This window comes from Euwallacea fornicatus, chromosome 35 (assembly GCF_040115645.1).
Source record: "Euwallacea fornicatus isolate EFF26 chromosome 35, ASM4011564v1, whole genome shotgun sequence".
Taxonomy (NCBI): domain Eukaryota; kingdom Metazoa; phylum Arthropoda; class Insecta; order Coleoptera; family Curculionidae; genus Euwallacea; species Euwallacea fornicatus.
Window position 1 is genome coordinate 1,036,444 of NC_089575.1, and position 18,800 is coordinate 1,055,243.

An 18,800-nucleotide genomic window follows, 5' to 3' on the forward strand; every position below is an offset into this window, starting at 1 on the left:
CTTTTCAACAGGACAATGATCCTAAGCATGCGTCAAAACGCGTAAAGGCGTGGTTTGGGAGAGAAAATGTCAACGATCTGGAATGGCCTCCGCTATCCCCTGATTTCGACCTGATCGAGAACCTCTGGGAAATTTTAGACCAAAAGATCCGGGGAAAAATTATACGAGCACCGATCGATTGTTTGAAAAGTTGAGAAAAGCATGGCGCAGCATGGATCCCATGATAATATCAAAGCTATAAGATAATAGGTATAAATGTTTGCTTCGTTTGAGAGCTGCTCTAGTTTTTACCACCCCCAAAAGAACGTTATCGATATAAAAATATGCAATAAAATAAATGATATTTCTGATGGTCAAAGTAGTTCCTTATATGGTGCCTTTGTGTAAAACCTGTGTTGGAATGAGTCCAACTAACTTAGCCGTAACTATATCGTTTTTTTTTAAGTCGATCTACATTTTTCCACTACCGTAATTGTCCCAATCGGTCAACCCTCATTGGATGCAGACTCTGCATACGTTAACATCCGCAAAAACTCAATGTACGGATGGGTGTAATCGGTCACCACCACCTGTCCATTTTACACAAGGGGGAACTGAAACAATGCTTCACGCTTGCACTTATCGCAAAACGGAATGGTTCCATCGAACATCGCAGTTTTTCCTGGAGAAAATGGGGAACGAGTAGCAAATAATTTTTGGTTCTGACAAGATAGTGCACCACCACATTGCACTATTCTTGCGGGAGAGTATTTTGACGAGATTTTCCCGAGGAGATGGATCGATAGAAAAGGCGCATTGGAATGGCCGCCACGATCTCCAGATCTTACGCCCCTCGACTTTTTTGTGCAATCACTTACGAGGTTCCGTTTACAAAAATAGAGCGGAAAATTCACGTGATTTACTTTTTAGAATCGAAACCGAATTACAATTGATAACAGAAGTGAAACTGGATAATCGCGTAAAAGGGTTCGAAAAACGACTGAGCCATTGGAAAACCGTTACTGGAGTCCAATTTAAGCATTTATTGTAGGAATTTCAATTTTGTTTGTGAGTGAGTGAGTTAGTGAGTCACTTTATTTTCTATCTAATAATTTCTTTAAGGAAGCTGTAGATCCAGTTTTAGTTCTAAGTTTATCGTTATATCCCTTATTGAATTTCGTTTCACTTGGTATACTACAATGGATGCGTTTCCGCTTGAAAATGAAAGTTCACGGGGGTGGCCGGACGGGGTTGAAAAGTCCGAACATAAAAAACAATGCGTTGAATGTTTTTTTTAATAAAATTATACGCAGTTAAGCCCGTTTAAAAAAATATTACCTTTATGAAGATTATAAACGTGTTTAAGTACTTTGTACAAACGCTCCAGATGAGCGCGAGGAATAGGACTTTAAATGGCAAAGTCCTAGCTGAGGGGGCGACTATTCGAGGCAACACATTCACTGGCCGGATCTGGAGCGCATCGTATATGAATCTTTGTTTCTGTTCATGTCCGATCGTGTCCACGTTTCATTCGAAGTTAATTACTTGGTAAGATGATACGTCTGACCGCGCCGCAATCTCCTATCAAAGCACGGCGACATGGACATCAGCCACAGCTAATTCATAGAAATAACTTCCAAAAATGCAAAGACATGCACCTGAGAGTGACCGTTGCAACGTACTGCACTTGACAAAGTACTAGTGAAGTTTTCGAAAGAAGGAGTGCCCTTTTTTAATTCTTCTTCAGTTTGCCCTTTAGAGGGGACCCTCTCTCGAACTGCTACATCCGTACTGCACATCCGGAGCAGTTTGGTTAACATAAATTAAGCCCATAGCAGGACAGGTTAATATCTCATCAGCAACCCCTGATCGAATTAACCGGCTACATTTTGATACATTAGCCATAATGTCGCGTACGCCATTTGCAATTACCCCCGCGTCACATAAACGGTTTAAAAGTTAATTATGCAGCTAATGGAAGTTCCATGAGAGGATGCAACTTAGTTTCTTGATGTTAGGAGGTTCCAAGTTTATTGGCTATTTGAAAAAAACACTTAAAACCACACGAAAGGAGGGCACAAAGAAAACTAATTTTGGAGAAGAGTCTGAAAGAATGACAATATGATTGTAGTGAATCAGAGGCCTTAAGAAGTTTTGTGACCCATTTATGGTTCGTTTCCGCCAACGAAAAGTTGGAACATGGGCCTGTAGGATGAGGGGGAAATGGACAAGGGTGTAGGTAGATCGTCAATTACTAAGTTGGAACTCGATTAAAGTGCTGTCTTTTATCCGTTGACACAGGGAAAGAAGGGATAAATAATTATCGGACGCCTAATGCGTCATACGGGGTGTTTCTAAAAGGTCTGAACGAAGTTCTGCCAGGTTTCTCAGGAAAAACCACGAGGCTTTAACCGAATTTTCCTAAGTGGCCAGATCTCAGAATACAGGACATTAAAGTAAAGATAAAAAAGGGAAAAACATTGCTTGATTTGTAATTCCGCTACCCCGCCGAAACGTCGCATCGGGGGGTTTTTCGGAACGATGAATCAGAATCCGTTTACATTGTCGACGCACATTGTAGAGGACGCTGCCAACGATAGGTGGACTCTCTTTAAACAGGAATAACTTTTTTATCACCCGGTATAAAACTTATTCGCGACTAAGTTTGTTTTTTCTACATATTTTATGAAAAAAAAAACCATCTCGGCGCAAGTCCCTGCGGGCGTTCCTCCTTGAGATATTTGAAATTCGAAATTCGCCGCATGTCCTGAAAAATACCTTTAAGGTACGTATTATACAGCTGAAACGAAAAATGCCGAAACATTCAGTTAATCCTCAATTCTCATATTTCTTTAATCTTTATTTTTCCATTTGACCATACCAATTTTTGTGCTGTTCATTCTGCGAGTGAATATGTGATTTTTCAAGACACCCAGTGTACTTTAGGTGTCGAATATGCCGAGAAGGAACGCCTGTAGGCGCTCGTACCGATATGCCTTGTTTGGTAAACCATATAGGAAAACGCAAATTGAGTAGGATATCAATTTTATACCTGGCGATACAAAAAGTGACGCGCCTTTAAAGAGAATTCGCCTGGTGCTGACGGCGCCCTCTACAATATGCGTCGAAAATTTATACGGAGTCTGATGTATCTCCCCGAAAAACCCGCCGGTACGACATTTGCTCAGGCAGTAGCGTTGCGAGCCAACTATTTTTGTTAATTTCAATCTTCTATTTGACGCTCTGTATTTTGAAAACCGTCCACTTTGGGACCGTGGCAACTTTGATTAAACTGTCACGTTTTCGCCACAGGCGGTTTTGTACAGGTCTTTTAGAGACACCCTGTACAATGCCGATTTGAGCTAACCCGTACTAACCCGAACTAATCGGTTAACTGAACGATCAGTTGCAGCTTGGAAACCGCAAACTGCAGACCAAACAAGACGTAATGAATTTTTCGACTTTCTCCCGCAAACATGTCGTGCTGAGATGATGCAAGTCAGTGACGTAGATTGTACTCCAGTACCTGAATTTTGGGATTTTTGGGAATCCCCCGACAATAGCTCATTTTATAATTTGATGAAATGTGAGCACGTTTAAAATTTTCTAAACGTTTTCATACGACCTTAACACTTAATATAATGAATATTTGCGAATCTCTCTGTTCGTGAGGCCGGGGGCCGCAGCTTGGTAACAGCTGACGTGGGACGTTCATGCGCAAACTCATAAATTATGAAAAATATAAAACTTTTACGGTTTCACTTATCTGGAATTTCTCCTCTCTGAGATATGCAGCGGCCCAGACTGAAATGATACACCTCATGAGTCGATAGATTCATATTCATAAAATTGCGTCAGCAACTTAGCAAATAATTAATCACGTGACCAAATTGACCGCGCAAGTGAACTTCAAACTTTAAACGATACGTACAATTAGTGGGAACAGTATTCCTTAGTAAAACACACGTACAGATACACGTACGGGGTGTCCCAGAGAAATATCTGGACATCTTTTGTATTCTTTGTCAAAGAAAAACGCAAAAATACGTCGACTTTGGTAGAGAGGGGGGCGTGATTTGGTAAAAAATATTTGCTTTCAAATTGTCATCCCTCCACCCCTGGAAGCTATCCCTTTTAAATTTTGAACTTGGTAGAGAGGTTGTGTTATACCTGGTTTGAAAGGTCTTTTTATTGTCTACATGGTCGAGCTTTTACTTTTGTACATTGGTCTTGTAGAAATCAAACACGGACCAATAATGTTGCAATGTTCAAATGCAAGCAATGTTTCCTGTTCTTGTTCCCTTACTTGTTTGTTTGAACTTTAGTACCAAGGGGTAAAAACCGAAAACTCCACGCCCGCTCGTGGCCTGCGTGCTGTAATAGCTAAGATCGCCGTATTTCCTATTTATCCATTTGTCCACATCTTTCACAAAGATCTTCGCGTGTATTCGTCGTTTCACCGATGTTGCCAAATGCGCACAAGTTCCCCTCCGGTCGGAATTTTTGCTCACGGCCACCATAGCGCACTGCTGATCTTTCCCTTATCGGGAGATCGATCGGGGGCGTTCCTGCGAGCACCTGCGCCGCCACCATCGATATAGTCCGGCATCCACGCGTTATGCAGATCGCACGCCTTCGGTTTTTACCCTGTTTAATTTAGATAGGGGTACCTTTTTCTCGACCCCATACGGGGGCGGCGTACAGGATCATGGAGGTCCCGGTCGAAGCCAGCGTCCTCCTCCTCGTCGAGGGACGACTGCCGATCCTCGGCATTACTCCTGCCAACGCGTTGGTCCTTTGGTTGACCTTTTCTGCAGTTTTATGAGGGTGCGTCCCGAAATTTAAATCTCTCCCAAAGTAAACCCCCGGTAGCCAGACATTCCTATGTGTTCATAATGTCGCCATCCATCTGGAAGCTAAAATTTCTTATTTTCCTTCTGCCAGGCAGCATCACCGATCCGGTTTTTTGCTTTGCGACTGACAGTCCCCACACTCTCTAATTTGTCTGTGACCTTTTTGACGATCTTCGTAGTTTTACTTTCGTAGGCCAGACCTGTGTCCAATTGAAACACCCTGGCGCAGCGTGGAAAAAGCCTTACGGACTGCTCCTGTCAGGTCTTTGCCGGGATTAAAATCAAGGAAAATGTGGAACAGTTTTACACCAGAGTATTGCAAAATCTTGTGCAAACTATGCCACGTCGCATTAATGCAGTTTTAAAACAAGAAAGAAGTTACACTCGAGGGTGGAAAATAATTTAAATTCAATTAAAAAACGGTCCGAGTTGAGTGCGGCCAAATAAATTTTATGTCTTTTATTATTTTTTTTTATACTCGAAAATAATTGCACATTTTCGTCAAAATCGACCTTAACGTATTAGCAGCTAACTACAAAATAAACTGTGATTGGCTTTGTTGCTCTGTTTGTTGTAGTTCGTTTTATACAGGGTGGCCCATCGAAAAAACTCCAGCTTACTGCTTTGTATCTGAAAATTTGGAAAAAGCCTCGGACCCGTATCCTTTTGTTTTCAGACGGACAAATTTCCACATTAATTCTATCACTGCAACTTCAACCCCTTAGCAGGGGCGGCATTCACCCTTGTTTTTTCAAATGGAAAGGGGTATGTTGTGATGCGTCTTTCGAATGGGCATTAAATTGTCTTTCAAATGGCGTTTCGGTTTTTACATTTGGGCTGCGCGTCGCCGAGAAATATTAATTTAACTTTATTGATTAGTATTTACATGTTATCTTATTAAGTGTTGAAAATGTCCCCCGTTCACCTCCATACGATAGTGCAGCAACTGTTCAAAGTGTTCCCGGACATTTCGAAGAATATCTGGTTTAATTTGTTGACATTCATTAGTGATGCGGTTCCGTAAATCTTCTAAAGATTCAGGCTGGGTGGCATAAATTTTCAATTTCAAATGTCCTCACAAACAGAAATCAAGAGGAGATAAATCGGGTGATCTCGCGGGCCATTCGATAGCACCCCTCCTCCCAATCCATCTATCAGGAAACGTTTCGTCCAGAAACTGCCGTACAGGTATTGCATAACGGGGAGGAGCTCCGTCTTCTTGAACTATCGGATTTTCTTCATGGTAACGTTGGTCGTTTTCCATAATTTCGATCAGCGCTGGGTTGACGGCATTCTCCAACAAGTCTAAGTAAGTATCTCCAGTTAAATTTCCCGGTAAGGAAAATGGTCCAATCATGTGATCACCAAAAATACCAGTCCAAATGTTTAATTTTTGAGGATGTTGCGTATGGACCTCATGGTAGATCCTTGGATTCGTGTCGGACCAGTAACGACAATTATGTCGATTGACTGTGCCATTGAGAAAAATGTACATTCGTCCGAGAAGCAAACGTTAAAAAGGTAGTTGGGATCATTTATCATTTTTTCGGACATTATTTCACAAAATTGTAAACGGCGGTCATTATCATCTTCATTCAATTCTTGTAGAAGTTGAAGTTGATATGGGTGCCATTTATTAGGTTTCAGAATTCTTTGTTCAGTGGTCCTCGAAACTCCCGTTAGATCAGAAAGTTTTCTGGTACTTAACGTAGGGTCCATGCTAACTTGGCCCAGAACAGCTACTTGTACTGCCTCATTTCTCACCGGATTTGTAATATTCCGTTTTTTATTTGTCACCGAACCAGTTTGCCGGAATTTTGCTACTAATTGTGGGATGCAACCATGATGTATGTGTCTATCTGCATGCCCCTCATTAAACAAAGTAGCCGTTACTCTTGCGCATTGATTGTTTATAAAATACAATTCGATAATTGCCACTTTCTCCGCAACAGGATGAACCATTTTTATCGAACCGAAAGAAAAGACTTGGGCAGCAATAGCGAACCACCCACATCAACTACTTTACTGAAGGTAAAATCGGATTGTCCACCGATATTTGTTAGTTTACAAAAAATTTTTACTCGCAAACCTATTTGCAAATAAGAAGTCCAGTAAAATGTTGGAAATTCCATTTTTCGGCGACGCGCAGCCCAAATGTAAAAAACGAAACGCCATTTGAAAGACAATTTAATGCCCATTCGAAAGACGTATCACAACGTACCCCTTTCCATTTGAAAAAATAAGGGTGAGTGTCGCCCCCGCTAAGGGGTTGAAGCTACAGTGAACATAGAATTGATGTGGAAATTTGCCCCCTGAAAACGAAAGTATAGGGAGCAGTAAGCTGGAGTGTTTTCGATGGGCCACCCTGTATTTAATCCAGAAAAACGCACGACTTTGCGTTTTGTGCCTGGTCCCACTTCAACGCGTCTGGGCTCGTATCCAGTGGAGTTCAGTGATAACGAACCCCAAAAGGAGCTTAGTTTCAGTCCGTTATAACCGGAAATCCGTCATAAGAGAATGTTAATTAAAAATAAATACTGTTGAACTCAGTCATATCATACCATAATTGTTATTTTCTGCAGCTTTAAGCTCGGTTATACCGAACCGTCGGGAGATGCTGCTGCGAGCGAGTCGCTGAAGATTTAAGGGGAAAATACATGTAGGAAAATGTTGAGCCTTTTTTCCTTTGAAAGATGATGGGAAAATATCTCTGGAATATCCGAGGAAAACGGTTTAACAGATTTTTGGTTTCCTCTTGGATTAGTTCCTGCTAAAAATGCGACGGCGTCAGATCGGCCAGGCTGCGCAATTACTGGGGCTGCTAAGGCCGGAATAATACAACCTGCCAATTCCGCTTCAACAAGATGTGTTAATTAACATTTTGCCGATATACGAGGGGTCGTCAAGGGAAGATCGGCCCGAGGGGTCTTTAGGGGCCCATTCGGAGGTTGCCAATGAAAGTTTCAGCCCTTACGCTTGGCTCTCTCTAGAGCTTCCAACGCGTTTTCTCGAAATCCGAAACTTCGCACTCGCAAGCTACTCGACCGATTCCTCTCAAATCGTGAGGTAATGTTCCTTAACGCATTGACCTCCGCACGGATCTTTCGGATATCTCTCATTTGACGCCCTAAAGAAATGATTGACAATCATTTTTAAAGAAAACATGGCCGTTTTCGTAATTTTCGGAATTCTTATAACTTTTTGGGTCGATACAAAGCGTGTTTTCATAAATTAACGAAATTCCTTTGGTACTTCTGTTACAGATAATATTACCGACCTCCACAGTGTACCGCAGACATATGGATTTTCGTTCACGATTAATAAGTAGTAAAAAATCAGTTTTTAGTCATTACAGCCGATAACGACTATGCAAAATTGCAAATCGGACTACGCAGTACTTTCCGAGAAAAAAATTCATAAAAAACAAGCGTTCTACAGGGTGGCCTATTTGGAACGGTCCCTCTGAAATGTCTCGAATGGAATTGTTTTCTTCGGAAAACCTCGAGACGCATCAATTTTACTTTTAAGGGGAACATTGTCCGATCGTAAATTTGTAAGTGCAGAGTCGTCCCCCAAACGCGGTGGCGACCCCTTCCAGAACCCTAAATGGCACGGGGGCTCAAGTGGCGCTTCAAATCAAAAATATTCCAATTCCCTTTACAAGTACGTTGAAAATGCCTTGTTCTCCCTTTAAATACTGTAAAAAAAACGTTTTAAGACATCGGCGAAATAAATCGAAAAAATACATTTTTAAATAATGTTTTATTTAGTCGAGTGTTCAATTTGCGACCCATTTACTTCCACACAGTAAGAAAGTCTTCGTGGGACCTCTTCCCGAACATTTTTCAGTATTTCACACATGCTATCACTACTCGGTGGCGAAAATATTCTAAAAAGATACATTTTGTATTATAAACAACGGTTATTAAGTGCCCCAGAAAAAAAGTCCAATGGTGTTAAGTCCGGTGATCTCGGAGGCCATCAGATAAAACCTCGGCTACCGATCGAGTGTTCGGTAAAAAGTTGATCCGAAAAGTTACGTACAGGAGCTGCATAATATGGCGGATCGCCCTACATGTTGCAAAAATCATTCTCTGGGAACTAATCGACGTTTCCATAGACGTCCACAACGTGAGGGCAGATGAGGTCTTGAAGCAAATTGAGGTAAGATTCGCGCGTCAGCTCATCAGGTAGGAAGAACAATGCGATTTCCCAAACTCGCAACCCGTACGTTCAATTTTTCTGGATATTGCGAACGCTGTTCTCGCATAATCCTAGAATCCACGTCGCGCCAATATCTGCAACTATGTCTGTTAACGAAGCCATTCGGAAATAATGTGGATTCGTCAGGAAAGCAGGTAAAATATAACAAATTGCGATTGATCAAAATGCTGTCGTTCATCACCTCCCAAAATTGCACACGGTGATCTGGGTCATCTTCGTTGAGCTCACGAATAAGATGCATCTTATAGGGATGGAAATTATGCCTTTTCAAGATCCTTTAAATACTTCTACGTGGAACACCGGATGTTGCTTCTAATTCTCGGGTGGTTCAAATCAACTTTTCTGGATTTACATGATCCAGTTCAGCATGTCCCAAAATTGCAATATGTGCAGCAGCGTCGATAACGATGTGTCGCCAGTCTCCATGAATTTAGATATTAAACTCGTCACGACGGGATGGCTCCGATTCGAACCGGGATGCCTTCCATTAAAAATTCTCCCAGTTTCTCCAGTTATCTCATTGTTTTTGAAATTGAGAGTGACAATTTCAATCCTCTGCGCAGTGATGTGAACCATGATGGTTTGAATCATCGGATTAATCAACAAATTTCGCGGTGCAATCCTGATCAGTGTAAAATCGGAACAAAACCACCCGTTCAGCAGCAACAAAATCTATCGTCTTATCTATGATAAACATGATTTTTTGTAGTATTGCTGAGTTTGTTGCTATCAAGTTTAGATCATTTTTTTTTTATTTCAGCGACGTTTTAATACGGTTTTTTTACAATATTTAAAGGCGGGGCGAAAAAATTTCGGCATGCGCGTAAAGAGAATTAAGATACATTTGATTCGATATACCACTTGATCCCCCATGCCATCTAAGATTCTCGAAGGGGCTGCCACCCCGTCTAGGGAGACGGCTCTGCACCTACGAATTTATGAATAAAAATGTCCGCTTTAAAAGGAAAATTGACGTGTCTCGTGCTCTTCCGAAGAAATAAAAATTCCATTCAAGATATTTCAGGTGGATTGTTTTAAATGGGCCTCCCTGTATATGTGTTTCCCTCCCCACGCAAGTGAGCCAAAAACCGGCACATTTCTGATTTTGAGGAAATTGACTTAAATGAATATGACGTGACTGATGGACACGTGGAAGTTACTGAATTTCCTAATGATACTAACATTGGTGAAATAAGTGCCAATGATCAATATGAAAACGGTTCGGGCGATGAAGAGGAAGTTGGCAGGAATGATGACATTTTAATATCCACGATCCGAGAGGCCCCTTCTGCCTTGAAAATCTTGGAGTATTATGTGCGAATGACTCATTCAAAATACGAAAACTGTTTAAATGCGACTTTTCTAAAAAAAAAAATAGCTGAAGAGGTATCGAAGAACCGCCAGGTTCAGAGCGATATTACGAAGTTCCTTTCTACTCAAACTTCAATTTTATTTGCGATTTTTGTTAGCATTTTTCTCGTTTTAATGCATAACTATTAACTGCAACAAAAAATTGTATAATTTGTCATTTGATTGAAACAAAGATTTTGAATTAACAAGCTTTTTTCCTCGGTCGCCCGTAACGAACCTCCGCATATAACGAGCGACAGGCCAAGTCCCTTGAAAGTTCATTATAGCCGAGTTCTACAGTATGTATACGAAAGCTTTATTTATTATTTAGGAGCGGAACGTAAATTCTTAACTAAAAACATAAAAAATAATTCACTTCCAGCATAACAAACGAACGTTTTTGTTAATGAAATAATTATAGTTTGAAAGACTTTAATTTTTTCAAATTCGATCAAATTTGACACTCTTAAAGCAGCATATCTAACGCATGTATCTTCGGAGGCATTGTCGCAAATACTCTACATAATTTAATACTATACAGGGTCATTCACGGTGAGTGTCCTACGGGGTTCTAATATAGCTAGAGATCTGAAATTTTGGATACTGACGTAATGGAGTTTGATTCGTTGAACTAAAATATCGGTATCGTCGCGACGTTGACAGATCTATGCGTAACTGACAACAACTTCGTTATTTTAAATGGCGCACCCTGTATTTTATTGCATTTTCGAATTTCCCGGAAGATTTAAACCCCGGTTTATCTGTCATATGCCATAGTTATGAAGAACCGTTTTCGAAATAAATATTTGAATCTTTGAGAGTAAAAGGCACCACTTACTAGCTGACTCGGTTAGGACGAGGCTATGGGTTAATGACGTAAAATAAACGAAACTGTAACATCCTCTATAATAAACTAGATATACTACGTAATATAAATAAAATTAGAGATTTTGCTGAAAATTTTATAAACAAAATATTCGCCAATATCTCAAAAACAACTGAAAACAATTATATTAATGTATAACACTTTTCGCTGGAGAATTTATTGATCTTTCAGACGCCATCCGAAAATATAGGGTGTTCTATTTAAGATTCTCATTTGATGCTCATATTTATATCCTTCTGATGTCGCACTAATTTTTCCGCACCCTGTATGTAAATCCTAAAAATGTATATTATTAAAAGGTACAGATAACTGATAAGAGTCTGTAGCTCAAATTTCAACTCTCTAACTGTGACAGCTGAAAAGATGCGCGCTCTTCAATTTAGAGCTGTTTGTTGCCAAATCAGTCAAAAAAAATCATTTATTTCGAAAACGGTTCGTCATAGCTATGGCATGTGACGGATAAACTGGGGTTTAAATCTTCCGGGAAATTCGAAAATGTGATAAAATACAGGGTGTGCCGTTTAAAATAACAAAGTTGTTGACGGTTACACATAGATCTGTCAACGTCGCAACGATACCAATATTTTAATTCAACGGATCAAACTCCATTACGTCAGTATCCAAACTTTTCAGATCTCTAGCTATATAATAGAACCCCGTAAACTTTTAACAGGACACTCACCGTGAATTACCCTTTTTTTTGCGAGGTGGGAATCTTCTTAAGACACCCGGCTTGGTCATCAGCCGAGTAGTGTGGGATTCAACCGACCATTACGCCGCCCGCCCGCCCACTAAAACCACCTCCCCTCTTCTGCCCCGGGACTACCTTTCGGTATTGCTTCGGGACACGGACATTCACGTACATGACGTCACAAAAAAAGAAAAAAAACATTTATCTGTGAGGACGACCACGGGTCCTCACTCCGTTCTTATTCCTTTCCCTCTCGTGCTCTATCTACATGTTCACTATCGCTTCCATTAGTCTTTCAAGCACATCCCAATTTTCCTTGCTCTCCAACAATTCACGCCCTATCGTGCCTCGGTCCAAAACGAGTCCTTTCGCCCTGGCCTCAACCCAATAGTTCTCCCACTCTGGATACTCCCATACTCTATGTTCTGGTGTATCCACCAGACTTACTCTATCATCTCCGCAGAACCAGCAGCGGTACCGTGAAGGACCCTGTATACTTTTCACTGCATCTGAAGCGCTCAGTACTCGTATTTCTGCTTCTTTTTTACTATCACCACTCACTCAAATTTTAGTGTGTTATACAAGACTCCATTGCCATTTCCTCATCAGCAGGTATCTCAGACGTTATCAATGCATCATCTACACTGTGAAATTCCTCTATTGAAAGAAACTTAGCTGAGATATCTTTTGCAAATCGCTTTCCTAACCAGTTACCAAGAAGTAAATCTGCTTCCTCATTATCACTATTGGCGGTTTAACTACGTTATCGTCTCAATCGATCGCCTAAAAGTAAATCATCTTCATCGAGACATGATAGGGGAAAACGAACGGACAGTTGAAATACAGGGTGTTATTTTTGGTGTGCCTACCATTACTATCTCCGAAACGGTGACAGCTACAACTTCGGTTAAATCAGACGAAAGCGGCTTCTTGTGGAGCTGATTAAGGAAACTGCCACGTTTTCAGTGATATCCTAGATATTTTTAAAAAATGTGAAAATTCCATAACACCTCAATCCTTCGTATTTCGCAAACTGTTCGTGACAGGAAAGAAGTTTACGTTACCAAAGCCTCCAACTTTTTACTCTTTATGAAACGACATATCAAACGTCATTGTGCAGCTTTTAATAACTGAGTAATCGTTAAAAACTTCATAATTTTAAATGCAGACCTGGAATTTTTATTTAATATTTCGAAAGCTCTTTTCATTCCTGACAGACCTGTGTATAATCTGTTTGCATTTGTTAACGTTTCGACTCGAATTATTCATCATCAGACTAGTTTTTATTCACCTTTTTAAACTACACTACATACTCTACTTTCTTAATAATCCACAATTATCCTAAATATCTAAAGTGTCTCCCATTCTCTCTTAGACACAATCGTACATTATTTATAAGTTTTTTTTTGGATTCTTCTAAGCCTTCTGGGTGCAATGCTTCAACACACGAGGGTAATTTCCTTTTTTAAGTCCCCAATATTTTCTGGTATGGTTTTGAAAACTTTATCTTTAATTATTTCCCAAATAGAAAAATCTATTGGAGTCATATCGGGAGAACGAGGTGGCCATAGTGTTTGACTGCAAAGGGGCGATCAGGCAGTGGTAAACTCATTAGTCTGTCCTTCCATGTATTTTTAATAAATATCCATCCATTAAATATAGAGAATGTTCCGAGTGTTATTCCGACATACATGTACATTTTCGAAATCTATATGATTATTTAATGCAATCTGTTATATCAGGATTGTCTGTTATAAAGGGATCTGGCAAAGCAGAAAATTTTGCATAGGATATAAATCGAAGTGGACGCACATCAGGCAAATGGTACGTCCGAGATGTCCATTATAATCGGACTCTAATGTATTTACAGTTTACTCCAAAATACATGTAACTAGAAAGGAAATGAGCCAAAAATTAAAAAAGTTTTGGCTCATTTGTCCTCTCATTTTGAATTAAAAAATTTTTTAAGGTCGACTGCTGATTGTTGTAAAAATATATTATACGAGAAATTATTCCGTGTTATACGGGGTGTTTCATAAAAACATATTTGTAAAAATTATTACAAAATGAAGTGCCTTTATTTTTCAAGATGCAAAAAAATTCGACTGAAAAAAATTGTTTAGAATTCAAGCTGACGTCTTTGAATTCAATTTTAGGAATATAAAAGTATTTTTCAAAAAATATGTGTTAACTTCGGAGGCAATTGCTAAAAATGGACAATCAAGCGGCCGCCGAGATCTCCAGACCTTTCACTATTGGATTATTTTATGGGATCGACGCCAACAATTGGTTTATACCGAACGATTTCCTAATGATGCAGTAATACTGCGACAAAGAATTACAAATGCTGTGAATTCTTTAACGTTGGAACATATTCAGAACAGTTTTAAGGAATTCAGACGAAGGAACAAAATATGTGCGAATATGGACGGTGGTTACATCAAATAAATAGTTACTACAAAATGGTAAACCTATTGCTAATTAGTTTGTTTATAAATCTGATGTGTTAAATTTCGTATCCATTATTTGTTATTATGTTTAGGCGGTGTTTACTGTATGATGCAATTTTTTTTTATTCGAAAAATACTTTTATATTCCTCAAATTTGGAACGGAGATGTAAAATTGCATTCTAAACAACTTGTTTTTGTCAATTTTTTTCGTATCTTAAAAATCAAAGACACTTTATTTGTGATGAATTTTATGAATTTGTTTATAAGACACCCTGTTTAACACAGAATCAGCTCGTTTTTGTATACCATAGTTTTGCAACAAACAGGACTCAACCTCAAAAAACTTTTAATTTAAAAACTATACTAATATAAAAATAGGAGAATATGGAAATTTAAAAATTCTAAAATTTCTTATCTATTTTTCTTCTTTCTACAGCTATCCTGAGGCACACTGTATATACAGGGCTATTCACGCTCACCCACATGGAATATTTCATCGCACTGTTGCGGCCAAAATGCGAGGCTTCCACATAACCCCACATAGCCCAAAAGCAGAACTTTTTGAAAGCCTCGTATTTTTGGCCACAATATTCCGTACGGTATAGCGTAAATAGCCCTGTATAAACAATCTTTATTTCCTCAGAAAAAGGCTATCGACCAAATTGGTCTTTATGCCCATAATACATGTTCTTAACATGGACTAAACACTATTTTAACCCAAACTTCTGATCTACATCTAGAAGTGTTCCAACAGGGTATTCGACAGAAAGAGGAAGCGGGATCCTCTAGTCTGCCTTGTTAAGTAAAGTGGTTTTAGTGTAATCGAGTTGCGAGTGTCAAAGCATATTATAGAAACATTTATTTATAGTTATTTGTTAAATTGCAGATGCAAATTTATGAAGAAAAATCTATCAAATTATGAGCTGTATCATTTTCACCTTGAGCCATTGTATCATTACATAGGGAATTCATGAATTATTAGATGATATAAACTCGTGAGGTTTCTTAGCCTGTTGTTGTATAACTTTTGTAAGAAAACTTATAACTTACTTAACGTACAAAAGAACTTCATTTCACACGTAAGTCCGTAAACACTGAAAAAAATTCGCTTGAAACGCCGTTTAGTTAAATAGTTGAATGTATGAACATTTAACAGTTTTCAATAGTAATTCTGTCTGATCTCGAAACGTAATTCTCTTCCTTTTCCAGGTTGTCCAGACCAGTGCGATACCGATCCGTAACAGAACATAGGGGGGCCACGAACTTGTGTACCCCCTCAGCGTTGCCACTGGCCATAAGCCTCACGGGCACCCCGTTAATAACACCTGCTACAGAATCCTCATTCGTCATTCGTACACCTTCCTTGAATTATATCAAGGAACGCAGAGACAGCTACGACGATCATGATTTTTAAACTTAATTATCCATCCGCTCATAAAAGATTACAATAATTTTGTAAATATCACCCTCACCCCCTATTCCATGTTTGTTGATATTGTGACAAATGTGCGTGTGCGTGCGCGTGTGTAGCTTTAAAAAAAAAGAATTTCTCAAAAATGGGCTACGCCCATTTTTAGGTGTAGATCTGCAAATTCACCATTTTATGGACATTTTGTGTAAAATACCTTTATTATATAAGTTTATGACATTATTTGTAAGTTGTTTTATTGCGGCTCTGAAGAACAAAAATCCCGTAAAACATGAGTAGTCAAAGCGATACTTTTGGCAATTATTTTGATATATCGCCAAGTTAATTAAAAATTATAGCTCTTTACTTTTTTTAATTAGAAAACATGGCCCTGCGAATGCGACAACCGAGGCTCGTCTCTTAATTTGTTCCGTTGCCCTAAAGGCTTCAGCTTATAAAATTTTAATTATCCCTACCCAAAGAGAGACTTATACTTATTTTGAACAGCTTTCTTTTAAGTTTTCCACAATAGGAAAAATACTATCCCATTTCCCTTTAATATCCCAGATATTAATTTTTATTTGTAACGCAACTCACGCCCCTATAAACAAATATATCTATAGTTTGTAGTTTGAATCTTTGCGTATGTACCGAATTAGGCAGCACATACGTGCCTGGGGTGTGTGGGGGAACGTAATATTCAAATAACGAAGACAGAGATATAATATGCATGTCTTCTACAGACCAGACTCACGGGTCAAAATTGATGATAGGAGTGTAAACAGGTTGAATAAAGATGGTGTTATGAACGTATGCCTTTGAGTTGGTTATTTATTACAGTTCTAGCGCGATCAGAGGCGTGACGATGTATGTTAATAATTTCACTGTATTCTATGTAACTATAAACAGTTTTTATGATTTTAATTGTATTTTCATGGTATTTATATCATAAATAGATAGTTCATCTCTTCGTTCTTTCCCCGCCTTCGTTATACCCGCTTTTTTTTATTTCAATCCAAAAACTTAGAGTTTTTAAGACGCCACTGGTCACATTTTATGTTGACCTTGAATTTATTTGACGAGTACGAGTCGTACGTATGACGCACATGCAAAGATCCAAACTGCAAACTATATGTATTTTGACGCCGAAGGCTATCGATTATGCTCTAAATAATTCTTCCGCCGTGTTTCAGACATTATTTCTGGATAAATGACCCAACTGCCAGTGATCGAACGTGGGGCGTCAAATTCTAGCCCAGTTAGCACCTGTATAAAAATCCGAGTAACGTTCTTACCCGTAACTGCTTCTTCTCCATCAAACTCGTCGTAGAATATATCAAGCTGCGGGGTAGATTTGAATAGGAGATCTGCCTTGAAAAAACTCTTCAAATCAACTGAGGTGGAGTGTACTGGTCTGACCATGAAAGGTCCGTAAAACTAAGGTAAATTTTAATCAAATGGCGCTCCATTGTCTCCCCGCCATTGACACATTGTCGGTAACAGCTTTTCAAATAAAGATGGCCGTGACCAAAATTGTACGTCATCTGGAGTGCTTCCCAGATATATAAAAAAATAATTTTCGCATTAGGATTTAAAATATTTGAGCTGGGACGGCTTTTCCTGGGAATAAAAACGGCAGAATGTGAATTTTTATTACAAATTATGAAATATTTTTGTATTTGTAATTTCCAAATAATTTGCTATCGAAAATACAGAAACAAAAACAATACAAATATTTTCAAAAGTAAACCCAATTATCTGTCATAGTTGTCAAGGTACATTAAAAGTCAAATCATCAGTTGTTACTAATTAATTATTGGTGGTGGTTGCTTATTTACGAGTGTTATTCATTGGGTAATTCAGCCAAGTTGCGATCATAACGCGGCCAACAATGCGTCTGGCGACATGTAATTCCTACGACTTAGTACTTTTGGACAATTCCTTGGATTTGGCGAAAAAGCGAAATAACGACATGTAGTGGATATTCAGTTTATTATTTCTTCTAAATTGTAACGCAGTAGATACTTTATGAGTAAGCGATGGTGCGTAACGGAAAATTATAATGCTTCACAAATTACAACGATGTTGGGCACTTGTCTTCAGTACCGATAATGTAGTATTTCCTATAAAGTCGCAAGTTGTATGATCACAATACTGCCATTACACAGTTTAATAATCAACTCGCCCTAGAATATTTCGTCGGGAACACGAAGTAAGAAATCATTGAAATTTGCCTCATCCAATTTAGATGTTGCCATTTCCTTACAACCTTAAGCGACTGATACTGATCAAACACTAGAGGTATTTTACTGCCATTTTTGAAGGAATTGACTTAGGATATTTAACACAATTGAATATTTATTGGTAGCTATGGCAACTGTTCGCAACTTTTCTCTTCGAAAGCATATAAGACAATCATTGAAGCTTCTGGTAAGACTTTCACTTCATTAGGGTCAGTTTCAGGGGTTTTATGTATTTTTTAATGCTGTGTTTAACTTTTAACGTTTCAAGAAAGGTGATAATTTTCTAAGTTATTTGCTCTAAACTTCACAATTTTCTTGCATTATTGTAGACATTTTTATGTGAAAATTTTTTTCTCAAAATAAAGGTAATTTTAACAATGTTGTGACGTTTTGATGAAAGAGCGTAATTACTAATGAAGAAACTGCAGCAGAAAAGAAATTATAAGTACATCAGAAAATTAGAAGTTGATCCTTTAGGCGACGAAAATAGTCAAAATTAAATGTATCTGATGAGCAGATTTCACCAAGATTCCAATTAATCGAGAATATTTAAAAATTACTTCCTTCCAGATTCTGAATGTAGTTGGTGTTTCTGATATACTGACTATATTTGTGCCGTTTATATGATGTCAACAAACTCTCTTAATTCCGATGATAGAAGAATTTTAGGCAGATATTTTTCTTGACAGTTGGTGTATATGAACTTATGTGTTTT

At 38.7% G+C, this 18,800-nt stretch overlaps 1 protein-coding gene across 4 annotated transcripts in view; it reads left to right on the forward strand.

Moving 5' to 3' along the window:
• The window catches only part of LOC136348839 (5-hydroxytryptamine receptor 2B-like), a 127,761-nt gene extending 111,676 nt beyond the window's left edge, over positions 1 to 16,085 (forward strand). For all 4 annotated transcript variants that reach the window (XM_066299992.1, XM_066299991.1, XM_066299994.1 and 1 more), the window contains exon 7: positions 15,644 to 16,085. In XM_066299992.1, coding sequence (XP_066156089.1) covers positions 15,644 to 15,848 — 205 coding nt within the window. In that variant the 3' untranslated portion in view covers positions 15,849 to 16,085. The remainder of the gene's footprint in view (positions 1 to 15,643) is intronic.
• The last annotated feature ends 2,715 nt before the right edge of the window (positions 16,086 to 18,800 follow it).